Consider the following 19,385-nt stretch of genomic DNA (forward strand, 5'->3'; position numbering starts at 1 on the left):
GTCAAAGTGTATATACCACTTTTCATTCTTAGCAGCAATGAGAATTCCTGTTGCGCCACATCCTCACCAATCCAGATTTTGACCATTCTCATAGGTGTGTAGTGGTATCTTATTGTTTTAATTTGCATTTCCCTGATGAAATATGATGTGGAGCATCTTCTCATATGCTTACTTGGCATCTGCTTTATCAATGATTTCTTCCATGGACTGTGCATTTTTTGTTCTATCTAAAAAAGCATCACCACATATGAGGTCATCTAGGTTTTTTCTTGTGTTATCTCCTTGGAGCTTTGTAGTTTTGGGTTTTACATTTAGGTCTATGATGCATTCTGAGTTAATTTTTGTGAAAAGTATAAGATCTGTGTCTAGATTTATTTTTTTTGCATGAGGATGTCCAGTTGTTTTAGCATCATTTGTTGAAAAGACTACTTTGCATCATTGTATTGCCCTTTCTCCTTTGTCAAAGATTGGTTGACTGTATTTATGTGGGTCTATTTCTGGGCTCTTTATTCTGTTCCATTGATCTATTTATCTGTTCTTTCACTAGTACTTCATTGTTTTGATTACTGTAGCTCTATAGTAAGTCTTGAAGTAAGGCTGTTTCAGTCCTCTGACTTTTGTTCTTCAGTATTGAGTTGGCTATTCTGAGTCTTTTGCCTCTCCATATAAACTTTAGAATCAGTTTTTTGATTATCCATGAAATAACTTTCTGGGATTTTGATTGGGATTGCATCGAATTTATAGATTAAGTTTAGAAGAACAGACATCTTGACTCTATTGAGTCTTCTTACCCATGAACATGGAACATCTTTCCATTTATTTAGTTCTTTGAATTATTTCATCAGAGTTTTATAATTTTTTAATATAAATTTTGTATAAAATTTGTAAAATGTAAACCTATTTGGGGGGATGCTAATGTAAATGTATTTTTAATTTCAAGTTCACTTATTCATCATTGAGGTATAGGAAAACAATTGTATGTTAATCTCACATCCTGCCACTTTGGTATAATTACTTATTAGTTCCAGGAGTTTTTTGTTGTTGTTGATTCTTTCAGATTATCTATATATGTGATCAAGTCATCTGTGAACAGATAGTTTTATTTCTTCCTTCCAAATCTGTATACCTTTTATTTCCTTTTCTTGTTGCATTAGCTAGGACTTCCAGTGCAATGTTGAAAAGGAGTGGAGAGAACATACATCCTTGCCTTATTTCTGATCTTAGTGGGAAAGCTTCTAGTTTCTCACCATTAAGTATGATGTAAGTTGAAGGTTTTTTTGTAAATCTTTATCAAGAAAATTCCCCTCTGTTCCTAGTTTGAGAGTTTTTATTATAATTGTATTTTGGGTTTCGTCAAATGCTTTTTCTGCATCTGTTGATACCATCATGTGATTCCTTAGCCTGTTAATGTGATGGATTACATTAATTGATTTCCAAATGTTGAACCAGCCTTGCATACCTGGGATAAATCCCAGGTTATGGTGGATAATTCTTTTTATACACTGTTGGATTTGATTCGCTAATATTTTGATGAGGATTTTTGCAATTTTGTTCATAAAAGATATTGGTCTATAGATTTCTTTTCTTGTAATGTCTTTGTCTGGTTTTGGTATTAAGATAATGCTGGCCACATAGAATGAGTTAGGAAGTATTCTGTCTGCTTTTATCTTCTGGAAGAGATTATAGAGAATTGGTATAATTTCTTACTTAAATTTTTTGTAGAATTCACCAATGAACCCATCTGAGCCTACTACTTTCTGTTTGAGAAGCTTATTAATGATCGATTCAATTTCTTTAATAGATATAGGCCTATTCAGATTGTCTGTTTCTTCTTGTGTTGAGTGTTGGCACATTGTGTCTTTCAAGGAATTCATTCATCTAGGTTATCAAATTTGTGGGTATAGAATTGTGCATAATATTTCTTTATTATCCTTTTAATGTCCATAGGAACTGCTAGTGATTGTCCCTTCTTTAATTTCCGATATTTTTGTCTTATCTTTATTTTTCTTTATAGCCTGGCTAGAGGCTTATCAACTTTATTGATCTTTTCAAACAACTAGCTTTAGGTTTTGTTGATTTTCTCTATTTCCTGTTTTCAATATCATGTATTTCTACTTTAATTTTTGTTTCTTTTTTTTCCCTGCTTACTTTGGAGTTAATTTGCTCTTCTTTTTCGAGTTTCCTAAAATGGAAGCTTAGGTTATTGACTTTTTAATATGGTTAGACATAGTTTTTTCTCTTAAATATATGGATTCTATGCTATAAATCTCCCTCTAGGTGCTGTTTTTGGTGCATCTCAAAAGTTTTGATAAGTTGTATTTCCATTTTCTTTTTTTTTCTTTTTTTGTTTTTTTTTTTAATTTTTACTTAAAAAAACCTTTTTTTTTTTTTTGGTAGCATTGGTTAACGAAATCCAGTAAGTTTTAGATGTACAGTTTAACAGTAAGGCATATATATGTTGCATTGTGCGTTCCCCTCCCATAGTTAGATTTCTTTCTCACCACATATTTGACCCCTTTTACCCCATCTACCTCCCTCTTCCCCCCTCACCCCCCGCCCACCCTCTGGTAACCAGTCCATGAGTCTGTTTGTTTGTCCTCTTCGTTTGTTGCTTTTAGGTTTATATCCCACATATAAGTGATATCATGTGGTTTTCAACTTTTCTGTCTGGCTTATTTTGCTTAGCATGATTATCTTGAGGTCCATTCATGTTGTCACAAGGTATTTCCATTTTCATTTCATTTCTCCTGAGTTCTTTTTGACCTGGTGTTATTTAATAATGTGTTGTTTCATCTACAAATATTTTGGGATTTTTTCCAGCTATCTTTCTGTTAATGATTTTTTAGTTCAGTTTATCGATTTTTAGTTTAATTGTGGTCTAAGAGCAGACATTGTATGATATTTATTCTTTTAAATTTGTTACAGTGTTTCTTATGCCCCTGCATGTGGTCTATCTTGGCAAATGTTCCATGTAGCTTGAGAATATGTAATCTGCTGTTTTTGGATGAAGTAGTCTATAGCTGTCAATTATATCTAGTTTGCTGATGATGCTATTGAGTTTAATTATTTTCTTACTCATTTACTGCCTGCTATATTTGCCTATTTCTGATAGAGAGTGTCAAAGTCTCCAACTGTATTAGTGGTTTCATCTACTTCTCTTTGCAGTTCTCAGGTTTTGCCTCATGTATTTTGTCACACTGTTGTTAAGTGCATACACATTGAGGATTGTTATATCTTCTTGAAGTATTGACCCTATATCATTTTCCTTCTCTTTAAAGAACTTCTTTTATCATTTATTGCAAGGCAAATCTGCCAATAAATTCTCTCAATTTTTGTTGATCTGAGACAGTCTTTATTTCTCCACTTTTGAAGGATAACTTCCCAGGATACAGAATTCTAGTTAGCGATTTTTTTTCCCCTTTAAATATTTTACTCTGGTGTTCTTGTTTGCAGGCTCTGGTGAAATAATTTTTCTTTCTTTTTTTTTTTTTCAATACTTTTTCTTAAAGGCAGATTTTGTTAAGAACAGAACAGCATACTTCACAAGGTTCCATTTCCCCTCTCGTATCTGGAAGCTCACAGAGATTTTTCTCCAGTATTCACTGTGAGGACCTGGTAGAGCTCTTAGATGTCAAAGTCACAAAAGTATGAGGATACCCTTCCCCCTATTCCCATGACTAGGTTCCCATGGGGTTATTAAGTCTCAGAATGTCCATACTGAGCCTCCAGCAATTCATCGATTACAGTCCTGGTTTTCCTATTCTGGTGCTTATTCCTGCAAAGGTTTTTGCTTGTAAATTTCTGGACAGCAAGTTGTGAATCTCTGTATTTGCCTATCTGCCTCTCTAGTTTTGGGGGCCCTGATTTGTCTTGTGACCTCACATCTCCGATAGCTCTAAGAAGATTTCTTGATTTTTTTCAGTTTTTTCAGCTTTTGTTGTCAGGACGGAATGGTTACTTCTAAGTTCCTTACATGCTGGAAACTTGGAAGACTTCGCTAAATTTTTACCATCCGCTAATGAATGGTGACCCAGAGTTTGAAAAACAGTTTTATATTACAGTTGACTCTTGAACAGTAGAGGGGTTCAGGGCACCGACCCCCTACGTAGTAGACAATCCATGTGTAACATTTGACTCCCCCAAAACTTAATTACCAATAGCATACAGTTGACTGGAAGCCTTACTGAGAATATAAGCAAAACAGTCAATTAACACATATTTTATATGTTATATGTATGATATACTATATTTCTTACAGTAAAGTAAGCTAGAGAAAAGAAAATGTTATTAAGAAAATCATAAGAGAAAACACATTTACAGTACTTTACTGTATTTATCAATACTATAAGTTTACATCATCTGTTAAGAAGATGAATCTGTCAGTACCTACATTAATATGGTCTTATATGACACAAAACACCATAAATGTTATACATGTTAGATATCAAAAATAAAAAGATAATATGAAAAACAAATTAATATTTATTTACAGGTATAATAATTCATACATTGATAACAAAGAAGCTGCAATGTGATTGCTTTGTGGTAGCCTAGTGCAATTGATATGAGTGCTTCACAGTAGCCTAGACTATACACTAACAAGTGCATCATAAAATTTTTATGACATACAGTATTACAGTCACATTTATAATACAATATTGGAAACATTGTTACTTTTTTTAAAAAACCACTTACCTGTGGTGATAGGCTGATACCCACCCAGTTTCTCCAATTATGTGTGAGAGGCATACTGTACAGTAATGTAATTTTTGAAAGCAAAGTTATAAAACAGTAAGAAAAGTACCATTATTTGTTAATTTTATACAAAATTAAAATATGAAATTCACTCACCTTATGCCTATGTAAGGATAGACTATCCACTTCAATACAAGGCTTGCACACAGTGTTTTACATGACGAATACTTAGGCAATGATAATGACACAAAAACATCTCTTGCAGTTCTTGCTCTTTAGTTGTTAGATTTTCAAACGAAGACAGTCACACACATACAAAATAGATAAGTTTGTTAACTATATAGCATGATGATTATTTACTGTTCATTAAGTGGAAGTGGGCTATCTAAAGTTTTTCATCTTCATTGTCGTCACATTGAGTAGGCTGAAGAGGAGGTGGAAAAAGGGAGTTTGGTTTTGCTGTCTCAGGCCTGGCAGAGGTAAAAGTCTGCAGAGGAGGTAGAAGAGGAGGCAGGAGAAGCGGACACATTCAGTGTAACATTACAAAATACGTCATAATTTCTGTCCAACTTTTTTGCTTTTTTAGTTCTCTAAAAATGTTTCTATGCAGTACCAATCCTTCTTCATCATTTGCTTTAGTGCCCATATCATAGAAGGGTTCATGTCATGAAAGAAGTCTAAAGCAATCTTGAATAACGAACCCTTCTGCCAAATTGTCTAATGTCGATTTGTTTTCTGGCACTGCTTCTATATCTTCCTCGCCATCTGGCACTGGTTTGGAAACACTTACCTCCATCAAGTCATCTTTAAGTTCCTCTAGTGTTGTATCTATTCGCTCTTCAATTTTTCCAAGATCCATATGTTGAAATGCTTCACCCCCCACTTTTTTCCCCCCATATCCACAGTGTCTTTCGTGATTTCCTTGATTGGCTCTGTCATGAATCCTGTGAAATTATGCACAACATCTGGGCACAGTTTTCTCCTGCAGGAATTTGTTTTTCAGGCTTGATGGCTTTTTTTTTTTTTTTTAATAACAACAATGGCATCTTAAATAGTACACTCTTTCCAGACTTTCATGATATTCTGTCTGTTGGGTTCCCTTCCATAGCACTTACAACCCTTTCCATAGAGTGCTATGTGTAATGAGCCTTAAAGGTCCTTATGACCCCCTGATCTAGAGATATTGTGTTTGAGGGCAAGTAGACCACTTTGATGCCTTTGGTGTCAAACTCATGGTGTTCTGGGTGGCCTGTGGTATTATCCAATATCAGAAGAACTTTAAAAGGCAGTTCCTTACTGGCAAGGTACTTTCTGACTTCAAGGACAGAGCTTCGATTGAACCAGTCCAGAAAGGGGGTTCTCACTGTTCATGCCTTTTGTTGTAGTACAACCAAAAGACTGGCAGCTGGTGTTTATCTTTTCCCTTTAAGGTTCAGGGGTTAGCAGCTTTATAGATAAGGGCAACCTTGATTATAAACCCGACTATATTTGCATAAACAGTGGACTTAACCTATCCTTTCCCACCTTAAATCTTGGTGCTCGCTTCTCTTCCTTCCTAATAAAGGTCTTTTGTGGTATTTTTTTTCAGGAATAGTGCCTTTCTTCTACATTGAAAGCCTGTTCAGGCAGATATCCTTTCTCCTCACTGATTTTCTTAGTGGTGTCTGGGAACTCATCTGCTGCCTCTTGGTTGGCAGAAGCTGCTTCTCTTGTTACCTTGATATTTTGTTACCCCAAACCTCTTTCTAGAATTATCAAACCATCTTTTGCTGCCATTAAATTCTCCAGCTTTAGAGCCTTCTCTGTCTTTTTGCTTTAAGTTGTCATATAATGACTTTGCTTTTTCTTGAATCATATTAGAGTCTATAAGTATGCATTTCTTGTAGCAATGCTACACCCGTATAAAAGCTGCATTTTCAGTATGAGATGAAAAGATATTTAGCAAAAAGTGCAAGGTTTTGTACCTGCTGGCGTTGCTGCAGCAGCAGCTTCACAAATTTCCTTTCCTTTTTTTTTTTTTTTTTCACAATTGTCCTTATTTTGGATCCATTTACCTTGAAATAGTGGGCAACCACAGCTGCAGACCTTGCTCTATGGTACATACCAAGCAATTCAACTTTTTCTTATAATGTCATGACTTTCCTCTGCTTCTTGAGAGCACTTCCATCATCATTAATGGTACTTTGTCATTAAGGGTACCATGGTGTTATTCAAGGTTTACAATTTTGCACTAAACACAATAAAAAATATGCATGAACTGTGAGAGGTCACTTTTCGTTGCGATCCACAATTTACTGAGAGACAGACTGCTCGTGGGGAGATGATTAGTGTCACATAGCATTTTAAATGGATACTCACAATACTTGAGCTCACTGCAGTAGCAACAGGAGATGGCTGCAAAGTTATTACAGTAGTACAGTATGGATTACAGTTAATTTATGCAGTTATGATTTAATGCTGCATCTTTAGATTTGTTTATATTTATCTCGACTGCAAATGGCATCGTATACAGTCTATAATTGTGTGTGTAAGTTTAGATAAATTTTAACTTTTTTTAATAGTTTGTTGGATACTTTATGGTAGTAAATGACAAAATAGAGTAGTATCTACATATATTTTATGCATTCATGACATACCTTTTTCTCAATTTTTCAATATTTCTATGCTACATGTTTATCTATAATTTTTTCAAATTACCTCAGATCTCCAAAAATTTTTCCAATATGTTCATTGAAAAAAATTCATGCCTAAGTGGACCCGCACAGTTCAAACCCATGTTGTTCAAGGGTCAGTTGTATATGGAGCTAACTTTAGGCTAAGTGAAAGAAACTCAAACACAAAATACTATATTCTATATTTTATTTATATGACATTCTAGAAAAAAAACTAATGACAAAAAGCACAGTCGTCATTGTCTGGAGCCAGGAGCTCAGGGAAGGGACTGACTGCAAAGGGGAACAAGGGAACATGTTGGATGATGGACACGTTCTGTACTTTCACTGCAGTTGTGGTTACATGACTGTATTCAATTACTGAAACTCAGTACACCTATATTTAAAATGGATAAATTTTTATACCTTAATAGAGCTGGGGGAAGTTTTGTAGTGCTTAATAAAATGCCAATAGATAAGACATTATAAACATAAAATTGAGTTGCTAAGCAATTTCCATGGGTCACTAGCAAAAGAACTTGTAAAGGAAACTTCCAAGGGCCCACAATCAGGAAAACAAAAAAAATGTATTTTTCTTTATAAGGTTAGAGTAACATAGGACGTCACAGGGGAAGGTTCCCAGGGATCCAGGTGCAGTGAAGCAATGACACATGGTCCAGCCATCTTCTCATTGCTGTGATAGCCGAAACTGATTCATAACTTGGGCTTACCATTTGCTCAAAACCCAAAGTATATTTTTCTGTTTCAAAATTTCATATGACTTCCTGTCTTTGACTGAGAATTATTTATTGCTGTAAACTGAGAGTTTTTTTATGGAATACAAAGTGTTTACCTTTGAATAAAAGCGGTGGTAAAATTCTGTGATACATCACGGAAGGTTTTTATTTGCTACTGATTATCAACTTTTGAAATATGACTATTGTATTTTATCTTTTAGGAACGGTGGAGTTTATTATGGACCGAGAGCACAATTTCTACTTCATGGAGATGAATACAAGACTGCAAGTGGAACATCCTGTTACCGAGATGATCACAGGAATTGACTTGGTAGAGTGGCAGTTTAAGGTGGGGATACTTTTCCTATTGAACATTGGTCTCGAGAATACAGTACCCGATGGCCTCCTAAAAGAAGGTGTCACCTTTGGATAAGGGTTCAATTCTTGCTGGTTATGATGAGGATAGGAAAATGAGAGGTTAAAGGTGACACTGCATTTGATGCTATGTCATTGTCACTGTGGACACAGATTCCTAATCTGTCAGTTACCATCATTTCCCTTCAGACGTGGAGCAGCCAGCAGGTGAGCTGCTGCTGCTGAGACTTTCTTGTGACTGCATCATCTCAATGCCAAAGGCTTGTACTGTACATGATGCCACATTATTCTGGGCCAGTCCGTCATTAGATTTTAGAGGCAGGACAGATATTAGCCAAGGTGAAATGAGTTAAGGCAGAGTTGGGAATGAAGAACCAAGGCAATGGTCTAGACCAGGGGTCCCCAACCCCCGGGCTGTGGACTGGTATCTGTCTGTGGCCTTTTAGGAATCGGGCCTCACAGCAGGAGGTGAGCAACGGGCAAGTGAGCAAAGCTTCATCTGTATTTGCGGCCGCTCCCCAGCGCTAGCATCACTGCCTCAGCTCCACCTGAGATCATCAGGCATTAGATTCTCATAGGAGCACCCATCCCTGGTGCCAAAAAGGTTGGGAACCGCTGGTCTAGACCAATAGAGTGAGTGGTCCATTTACAAGAGCTGACTTACGAACTGTTGCTGACCAAGGTGGGATAAGTATGGACATTCACAGTAAATATTTAGAAGTGTTTAAAGCATTTTTGGCATTGCTATGATAGATCTGCTGATTTTACAAACGTGTAAGTCCGTAACTGTTCCTTTATTATAAATAGTGTGAGAGGCGCTGACCTAAACCAGAGTTCCACAAAGCATATTATTTTGAATATTATAATAATAATAACAACTTAATATGTTTTTTGAAAATAATAGATTTTAACAGCCTTTTTTAAAATATAAAATAAAAGTTTTAAGTTGTATAAAAATTCTAGATCTCTTGGGATTCTTGGTTTGTATGTATCCTGAATTTAAATTGTTTTCATGTCGTGATGCTAAAGTCTTGATTATTTTGATAATTTTGTCTTTTCAGAACTTCTGTGGACAATAATATGATGTTCCTTTTACTATTTCCTTGGGGGTGATTGGTGGTTTTAATTGAGCTGAAAGATTCTTCTGGGCCCCTATAGCCTTGGGAGCTAATGAAAACCAGGCACATCAGGCTAGTAAGTGTTAGTGGATGTCAAGAAAACTTAGTGGATTTAGATACTTCTGGGGTGCTTATATTTCCAGAATTCAAGGAAAAGGAGGATTTTTTTTTTTTTCTGAAATAGCAACTCAAGAGAGTCCAGAATCTTGAAATCATGGCAGATCAAAGATTTCTAAGGAATATGGCTGCAGAGTCTACGGTTTAAAACACCATGCGATAAAGACATTCCATTCAGTCCATTTTCCTTTTACTCTTAACTGCTGTAGTTCCTGATTTGTCTTATTTAAAGAATTTTCTTGTTTTTCAGATTTAAAGAGATTAAATCTTTGCCTCTGTTTTATACTTACCAGTTTAGTTCAATGTGATGCTAAGTTACTTAGAATTTTTTTCCCCTGTACCATGTGCTTTCTCTTTTGTCATTTTCTCATCTTGGAGGAAAACTTAAGGGGAGAATGTGACAGCAAGTCCTTCAATAGCCTTTTCTAAATTACACTAATTAGAGAAAGAGATTTGTAGTATTGGTACATAATGGCCAAAATAATAATAAGTGATGAACAGTAATGATCATCCTGTTCGTAATCCGGTGCCGTGCAATATACATAAATATAATAAAATTGAAAAACCTTATGTTCCCCTTTCTGGTTTGCTTTATCACTCACTTGCTGATGAAGATTACAAGGATGACTAATGTCACACTTTATCCATAACTGTGATTATAGTCCTAAACACCAACTAATAATTTACTATTAAAAAATTTGATTTGGTAACTGAGTTCTAATGTTTTAGATGAAAACTGAGACTATCTTGCCGGAAAGAAATCTTAGTTTTAATTAAATTTGAAAAAAACGCTGATTTTTATATTTATAATTTCTGTCAGTTTGCTTGCTTTCTCTATTTTAAAACTCTAGAAACCTATTGCAATTAATACATTGTTTTCAAGTTGCACCTGTTTTTTAATCTCTTTTTGCTTTTTCCTAATACTCAAATGGTGGCTAAAATAATAATTTTTATTTGGCTTCATTATAAAGGCCAAATGTACATTTTACATAGAAAAAGGCAAGCCCACCAATTTAGTAGTCTTGTAGCTGCTTTAAGGTGGATTTTCATAAGAAACACATACTCTTCTATTACCAGATTGCAGCAGGAGAGAAGATTCCTTTGAGCCAGGAAGAAATAGCTCTGCAGGGCCATGCGTTTGAAGCTAGAATATACGCAGAAGATCCTCACAATAACTTCATGCCAGGGGCTGGGCCATTAGTGCATCTCTCTACCCCTCGAGCAGACCTTTCCACTAGGATTGAAACTGGTGTACGGCAAGGTACAGTGAAGTAAAACAATAAGTCTTTTTGAATTTTTAATGCATTTTTATTTTTGGATGAGGTCTTTCCCTGTGTCTTGTGGAAATCTCTAGTGTGTTTTAAAATAAAGGATTTAATTGATTTCTCATTCATCTTTATTTTTCCTTCTGGAATAGTTAATTTTAAGGAATGACTAGTATTTTCAAACAATACTCTCTTTTGTCAAATGCAGTAGTACTTGGTCGAACCTAAGCAACAAATATTTTATGAGTATCATTTTACATTTTTACTTTGAAATGATTTAAGGTGACTGATATTTGCTATGCTTGAGGTACTCTGCCTTCAAGTCAAGCTGGAGAATTAATATGTAAACTTAGTGCAAACTAAGCAATAATAAAAGAAATTTAAAAGTAAAAAGCAGTGCAAGAGCTATCACAATTCAGCATATGATTAATAACAATAGCCATAACTGACAGTTATTTACCACTTCCTACATACAAGTGCCATTCTAGATAATTTTTCTCTGGGCTCTTTTAACCATGAGAACTACCCTATGGGTAGGTATTATCACCCCCATTTCTAGATGAGGAACCGGGGCACAGAGAAGTTAACTGACTGCCCACGGTCGTCCTTGGAGGCAAGATTCAGACCCAGATAGTCTGGCTCCAGAGTCTGCACTCTGAGCCACTACTGTCTACTGCCACCTTAACTTTGGTTGCGGAGAAGTTATACAGATGGTGAGTGATGGAATATAACAATTCTCAGGACTAAGAGATCATGTTAGGCTCATATAATTAAGAGACGTTTTTGAAAGGAAATCTAGAGTGGATTTGATTAGGCAGATTTAACTTCAAAGAAAAGTGAAGAAAAGAGAACTTAACTAAAGGTATGTTCGAAGAACTATAAGAAAACATGTGGCTGGAAAAATGGTTCAAGATGGTAAGTAGTTGGAGATGTGGCTGGAGACATAGCTTGAGAGCAAATCATATAGGGTCTTGAAAGCCAAAATGAGAAATTAGGACTTCTTAATGATAAATTGGCAACACTTTGATAGCTCTGGATAAGCCACAGCAAGATTTGGTAGTCAATAAATTTTCTAACATCTTGGAGAGAAAAGAGGGCCTTTGCAATAGAAAAGAAAGAACCTGTGCGGCAAGCAAAGCTTGCATAGTAATTTAATAAAGGTACTCAAAAGTTAACAGACATAATTCTGAGAAGGACTCCCAGATTCACATCTTGGCACCAGGAAGAATAATCTAATCCAAGAAACTTCCCCCAGCACTCTTCTGTGTTTCCTGAGCCCATTGCGCATTCCTCAGACATTGCCCTCATTACATTATCTTATGGTAATGTACTTCTTGTCTAGCTTCCCCCACGAGATTGTAAGATTTTTAAGAAGGGGACTGTATTTTCTGTGACATATTTGCAGCACCTTGCTCAAGCCGAGGCCTAGAAGGTATTCAGTGTGTGTTGGTGGGTGAGCGAGTGGGTAGATGGAAGAATTGATGGATAGATAGATGGATGGACGAAGGGAGTATAGTCCAATCCCTTGATTTTATAAATGAAGACCCTGGGTTTCACAGGGGTCAAGTGACCTGCCAAAATCACGAAAAGGCCCTGGAACAGTGTTCTTTATAATACACCACATCCTTTTTACTCGAACCATTTCTAACCAGTGAGAGATATGCATGGTTCAGATTCTTGTTCTCTACGACTATCATAATAATGATAGCTGCTATTTGTTTATCAGCTCAGTCAGATACGGCACTTGGTACTTTATCATCAACCTTCCCAACAACTACAGGATAGAGAAATTAGTATCCTTATTTTTCTGATGAGGAAACAGGGTGGAAGGAAGGGAATGCTAAGGGCAGAGGTGATTGTGACATGACAGGATAGCGAGATTTTGCAATGACTTCCAAAATGAGAAGGGAAAAGAAGGTTCAGAAGATAGGCTGAGAAAGCCAGTCTGTGTGTCGTTGAACCACAATTTTTAGGGGCTGGTGCTCTTAGATGGCCACACCCTCCATAGACATATGATAAGTTTTTAAACCCCTATTAGCCTCAGTTCCTCATGAATAAAATGGTGATAATAATATCTATCATGCAGTGTTTTTTGAGGAGTAAGTGTATATAAAGCCCTGGCAGAGTATCTTGCTCGTCATATTTTATCCTTTTAGCTTTGACTTTGAGCAGTTATGTGGTTTTTCAATTTCAGGAGATGAAGTGTCAGTGCATTACGACCCCATGATTGCAAAGCTGGTCGTGTGGGCTGCAGATCGCCAAGCAGCCTTGAGAAAACTGAGAGCCAACCTTCATCAGTACCATGTGAGTGACTTGGGACCACGTTAGTCCCCAGTGCTCTGGTATCTCTCCAGCCAAGCATGTCTGTCACGATGGGTCAACCTTTGTCTTTGTCAACATATTTCTACAAATTAATTACCCATATGTCACCAACAAAATAATTTCACATGGGAGAATTTCTCATGGGTCAGAATAGGATGTGAGGACTTCTTGATCCAGCTAGAAAAGAGATATTACAAGACTAAAACTGTTAGTGTCAGTGTTATACTTCAGGGAAATCTGATATGAGATTCCTATCCATCCTGTAGATAGGTCCAGTTGTGCAAGTGTGGCCTACAATCTGGTATTATTTTTCTCCAGAGAAAAAATAATTATGTTCAGTTTTATCCATCTGATAGTATGTTGTTTTCTGCAGCACATTAATTTTCTTGGTGCAGTAAGTACCAGCTGAGGGAGCTTCTTAGAAAGATTTCTTATTAGCCCATGGTATTCAAATTGTTGTATGTCATTACTTTGATCAAATCTCTGATATCTGTGACTCCAACCACAGTGTCCTCCCTGCCATTCCTCAGGCACAGATAGCACGGAGCCATGAGTTCCTGTTTTCTTTCAGAATGTTTTAACTGCACATGATCACAGGACCCCCTCCTCACTGTCTTCAGCCCCCGCTCACCTCAGAGTCTTCTTTGGGCTGCCCTACTTAAAATAGGACCCTTTGCTGTTCTCTGTCCCCTTAATTAGCCTTGTTTTTCTTCATATCACCTGACATTATGATAGATATTTGTTTATGGATATCATTTATTATCTATCCCTAGAATGTAAGCTCTATGAAGGCAAGGACTTGGTCTGTTTTGGTCTTCACTGTGTCCCCAGTATCTGGATCAGGGCCTGGCACATAAAGAGTGCTCAGGAAATGGCTATTAAGTGAGTGAATGAATGAATGAATGAATGAATCAGTAAATGAATAAACTCCAGACTCAGATAGCCGGTTTTGCCCTTGGTTCCATTTATTAGGTTGCTTTGGGTTAAGTTTTATACCTTTTTTATTTTTATATCCGTGTGTAAAATTTGGATTTCATTGTTGGAAGGAAGCTTTTTTGAGGTTATTTAATCCTTTCCCCTCCCCAGTGTAGGAATTCTGCCCTCTATTTCCAGTGGTCCTCTGTTGTGAGAATGTTCTACGTGGTAGGCCTTCAATATCTTGCAAATAAATGTCGTTTAAGTCTCTTAATATTTATCACTTTCCTAACCTTAGTCAACTAAATGTCTCCACACTACCTACACTAACACCATTTCCTGTGTCCTCTTTATCATAGTAAAATGTAGTTTTAAATGTGAAGTCTAGATATATAGCGATGGTGAAGTGGGGTTTTTTGTTTGTTTCTTTTGTTTTTCTGAGAGTTGTCCATAGTAGAAAATACTTAGCAGAAAGAGCAGAAGCCATAAAAATGATTTTCTGACTATGTTATTTTCTCCACTCACTGGGGACATGGGCTTTATTCTCTTCCTAGATCGTCGGACTGCACACCAACATTGACTTTGTCCACACCCTGTCTGGCCACCCAGAGTTTGAAGCTGGGAACGTGCACACTGATTTCATCCCTCAACACCGCGAAGAACTGTTGCTCAGTCGGAAGCCCATAGCCAAAGAGCTTTTATGCCAGGGAGCTCTGGGTCTCATCCTCAAGGAGAAGGCTGATGTTTTCAAAATTCAGACACAAGGTATGGAATGCTTTTCTCTTTCCTCTGCTTGTCAAGATTTTATGAATAATTATTGAACATGCTCTTCCTTCTTTATGCCGCTCTTACTTCCCTTTTCTTCTCTCAGTGATCGATACCATCCTCTGCTAATGTGGTTTTTGGGATGAAGTAGAGCTCTGTACCCATAAACACTTTTTAACCCATTAAATATAACTTAACTAATCACTTAACAATGTCAAGATGGATCTCTTTTCAACCAATCACTAGTTCTTGCCACAGCCCACGCTGATCCCTTTCAGCTTCTTTTATTTACCACTTCTTGTGGCCTACTTTGTCATGGCCTCTGTACCCACAGCAACTTCCCAGGTCCTGGGGATTAAAGACAGAGTCCTGGAGACTCTCAGATTCCTTTGGATTACCCATGATTTATTGTCGAGTTATTTCCTCCTCTCTTTTTTCATTCTATGATCAAATTTCTGACTGACTAGAGACCTACATACTTCATCATGTCATAGAGTTGGAGCATGGGAAGGATTATGGCAGAGATTCATCCTGGCTGCAACACGCGTGCATCCCTGCTTCAGCTCCCCACTAAGTTGTCACTCAACTCTTCCTAACATCTCAGGAAACTGGAAATTAATTAGTTTATTAGTTTTGGTCAATTCTCCATTAAAAAGTTCTTCCCTCTAAATTGAGTAAAATCTGAGCTCTCCCAAAGTTGCTCCATAGTATTTATTTCAGCTAACTCTGACCTTTGGAGCAAATAGGAAAAAAAAAAATTTAATCCATTTATCTCTTCATTATTGTTAGGATTATTATATCGTTATAGGATCCTATTATTAGGATCATCAATTTCTGGATTCATTCAAGAAAGTTAGAGTGAAAGCTTAAAATATATAATTACATCTTGAGGAGATTGGTGCCCTATCCTTATTTTGTCCTTTTACGTTAAAAGAAATGCATCTAAATATGCCTCATATGGTATTCCTAAGCCTGTACTTAGCATTTTTATAATGGAGTGTCCTTTTATTCTCACCTTTTTTCTTTTCATTATTTTTAACTGGCACAGCTATGAGCTTCAGAATAAACTGCTTCAATTTAGCTATGCTATATAGCTCCTGGGTATTGTCTAACAGAGGATGGATACGCAAACACTTCTGGGCTGGACCAATAACAGAGGAGAATAAAAGAGGCCAGGCAGAAGAAAAATAGTGAGTGGTAGAGATTTTAGTGACCTGGAATGCATTAGCCCTATCAAAAAGGGGTGACCACTGTGCAATTGATGCCACCAGAGGATGAGAGTTTAGGCTGCAGATATTCTCATTTTTCAAGAAAAGCTGGAATTTTTCGTATGAAATTTTCTGACATGTAAATCAAAATATCTAATTTAAATGTAAAGCAATGAGAAGACAAAGAAAAACACATTTGAGTTGCCAGTATAGGAACTATGTTTTATGTTTTCATTTGTAAGGTATAAATTTAGTAGGCTTGATGTTCATACATTTGTTGTTGAATTTTTTTTCAAGATCAATATTCTCCTTTTGCATCCAGCAATGGAAGAAGACTGAATATCTGTTACACCAGAAACATGACTCTTAGGGATGGTGAAAATAGTAAGTAATGTTTTATTAGAAGAAAAATGTGCTTTATACAAATATATCACATTTACGTGAAGAAAAAAAAAAAAGATTCAGCATGACTACAATTAGTCAATTACATTTTTTTGAGATTCTAGCCTAAACATTGGAAGGAAGTATGCCAAAATGATAGAATTGATTGACTCTGGGTAGTTATGATTTCTGTTTTTCTTCATTATACTTTTTCTATATTTTGTGACTGTTCTAAAAATATGTCATAAAACATACATAGCAAAATGACCGAAATGTAATTTGCCAAAATGTTAGAGAGGTTACCATGGGGTAGTGGGATTTGAGGCAATCTCCCCCTAACCCACTTTTTTGTACTTTCTTAGCTTTGTAGTTTTTCTTCAGTGGGAATATTACTTTTAAATAAGAAAAAAACTATTCAAAACTACTCCAGGGAAAGATTACCCACTCCTTAGGCAATGTTTCAGGTGGAAGTGGTTACTAAAGAGTTATAATTTATTAAGTGCCTTATCACAAGTAAATTTTTGTCTCCACTACTTAATGCAGGGGAGTCACTATTGTACCCACATATGGCTGATGAAACTGAGGCATGGAAGGTGGAATAACTTAACTTGAGGCTAGTAAGTGGCAGAGCCATGGTTGACGTCCAATCTTTCTGACCCTGACTTCTGTGCTAATTTCACCACTTTTCCAGTGGAAAACTGATTTTTATTGCAAACGAATTTGAGTAGGCTCATGGTGAGGACTGATTTATTGTAACTGAACTCAGGACAGGCTGATACCTACGTCAGAGAAGTTTATAAATTTATGGCTGGAATAATGTACCAGAGGGACCAAAATCATGTGATAGCAGGTGGCACTATCCCTTCTGCTGCAGTACAGTTTGCATGGGAAGCCAGATGGGTATAAGAGTCAGAGCTGGGAGAGAACCTTGAAGGTGAGCTGTCATTAAACTGTGACAGCTCTGTTATGTAAAGGTGCGTACCAGGTAGAACAGAATCTTCCTGCCAGCTCATCGCAACACCCTCCTCTTTACCCTGACTCTATGTAGACATCTGCTCACTTATTAACACATTCTTTGTTCACAAAAGTTGATTGTGTTTCAGATCTTTGGGTATTTTTTCATTCTGAGCCTAGATTACCTTAAGTGCACTGAGTACTTGGAAAGAAAGTTTGCAGACATCCCTTATAGATTATCATTCTGCAAATGGTAACATTTATGTTGGTGTATTTATTCATTTCATCCTAAAAAAAAACAAAACCCTCCAAAATGTGGAAGTATCTTACTTCAGATTCCTATACGCCGAATACAAGTATCAGCAACAATAAAGTTTCAGTAGCTTCTTCAACCTAAATTAAACAGGAAAATCATATGTGTGATCATAATTCAGATGAACCAACTGTGTTACTTGGCATGGATTTTCACTAAGGCACTGAGCAGTGTTCTGAATTATGTTGCATTTCTTGGAATTTTTTAAAATTTTAATTTAAAAAAGTAAATATATAATTGAAAAGCCAACATGATTGCTGTTCATGTTTGGCAGTATTTTTCAACAGTAATCCAGGTCCAAATTTAACAGTTTTCAGAAGTGTTATGTTAATCAGTAGTGACTATGGTTGAATAAGAGTGTGCACCAAATAGGAAGTCTAAGGGCCAGAAGTATTTATGAATCTCAAGTAGAACCAACTCTTAATGATCTCAGTGAAAATGACCACACATTTTAAATATTCAAGGCTTGAAAAATATTTTCATCTTGTTACTAGTGGCCAAGATTCACAGCACCCTGCCCTATCCTCAATAATAACAACAACAGTAATGATGACAATAATGGCTAAGATTTATTGAGTATATCAGAAATTTTGTTAGGCACTTTACATGAATTATTTCTTATGTGTTTTCAGAACAGGCCAGTGAGACTGATGTTATTATTTGTGTCAGTTTTATGAATGGAGGGACCATGGCTCAGGGAGATGAATAATTTTCTTAAAAATTACACCAGGTATAATTGGTGGAGCCAGAATTTGAACCCACACTTCAGGGTACATGTGCTTACCTAACACTGCATCATGCTAAACTTCCATACCTTATTAAATATGTATGAAGATGTCTAAGATTCTCTTGTAAGGGTCAAGAAATATCTAGGGGAAGGAAGAACAAGTTAACATATAAAAGAATTTAGACTTTTCCTGGCAATGTCTTTTACTATGATTCTGTTGGCATTCATGTTATTTAAATATTTTTAATATTTTATAAATTGAAAGAAAACTGATCTTGTGTAATTGGATGCATTTTCTCTTAAGAAGGGTTAAAGATATTGACAAGATATAGGGTGGAGAAGTTTCATTTATTCATACATTCAGTACAGAATTTTTGATAAAAGAGATATTCTGAATAATGTAAGGAACAGAAAAAAGATGTCTTTGTCCCTATGTTTTTCTCTTAAGGAATTTACCACATGGCAAAGAAGTGTGTTTGTTGGGAAAATGGATGGCTTAGTGGTTAATAATGTAGGCCCTGGAGTTAGACTACGTAGGTTTGAATGCTGGCTCCCTTCTTGTCTGTGACCCTTAGGCAAGTCACACACTCTGTCTAAGTATCAAGTGTCTTCAGCCATACGTGATGATGGTAGTGGTAATTACTTCCTTGTGTTATTGTAGATTTTAAATGAAACAGCACATATAAAGCACTTAGCTCATTGTATGGCCGATAGCAAACAGCCAACAAATATTAGCTGTTGTCACCATAATCATCATCATCATCATCATCATCATCATTATTAAACTATACCTGTGTTACTGTTGAAAGAACAAGATATGTCAATGTTAACTAAAATAACGT

The 19,385-nt window shown here is 36.3% G+C and overlaps 1 protein-coding gene across 1 annotated transcript in view; it reads left to right on the plus strand.

Annotated features, from left to right (window-relative positions):
• Window positions 1-19,385, plus strand: part of MCCC1 (methylcrotonoyl-CoA carboxylase 1) — a 49,568-nt gene that overhangs the window by 20,992 nt on the left and 9,191 nt on the right. The window contains exons 10-14 of the mRNA XM_011382783.2: window positions 8,305-8,432; window positions 10,771-10,954; window positions 13,153-13,262; window positions 14,750-14,960; window positions 16,466-16,552. Of these exons, the coding sequence (XP_011381085.1) occupies window positions 8,305-8,432; window positions 10,771-10,954; window positions 13,153-13,262; window positions 14,750-14,960; window positions 16,466-16,552 (720 nt within the window). The remainder of the gene's footprint in view (window positions 1-8,304; window positions 8,433-10,770; window positions 10,955-13,152; window positions 13,263-14,749; window positions 14,961-16,465; window positions 16,553-19,385) is intronic.

This window comes from Pteropus vampyrus, unplaced genomic scaffold, assembly GCF_000151845.1.
Source record: "Pteropus vampyrus isolate Shadow unplaced genomic scaffold, Pvam_2.0 Scaffold14, whole genome shotgun sequence".
In the NCBI taxonomy this organism is placed as follows: Eukaryota; Metazoa; Chordata; class Mammalia; order Chiroptera; family Pteropodidae; genus Pteropus; species Pteropus vampyrus.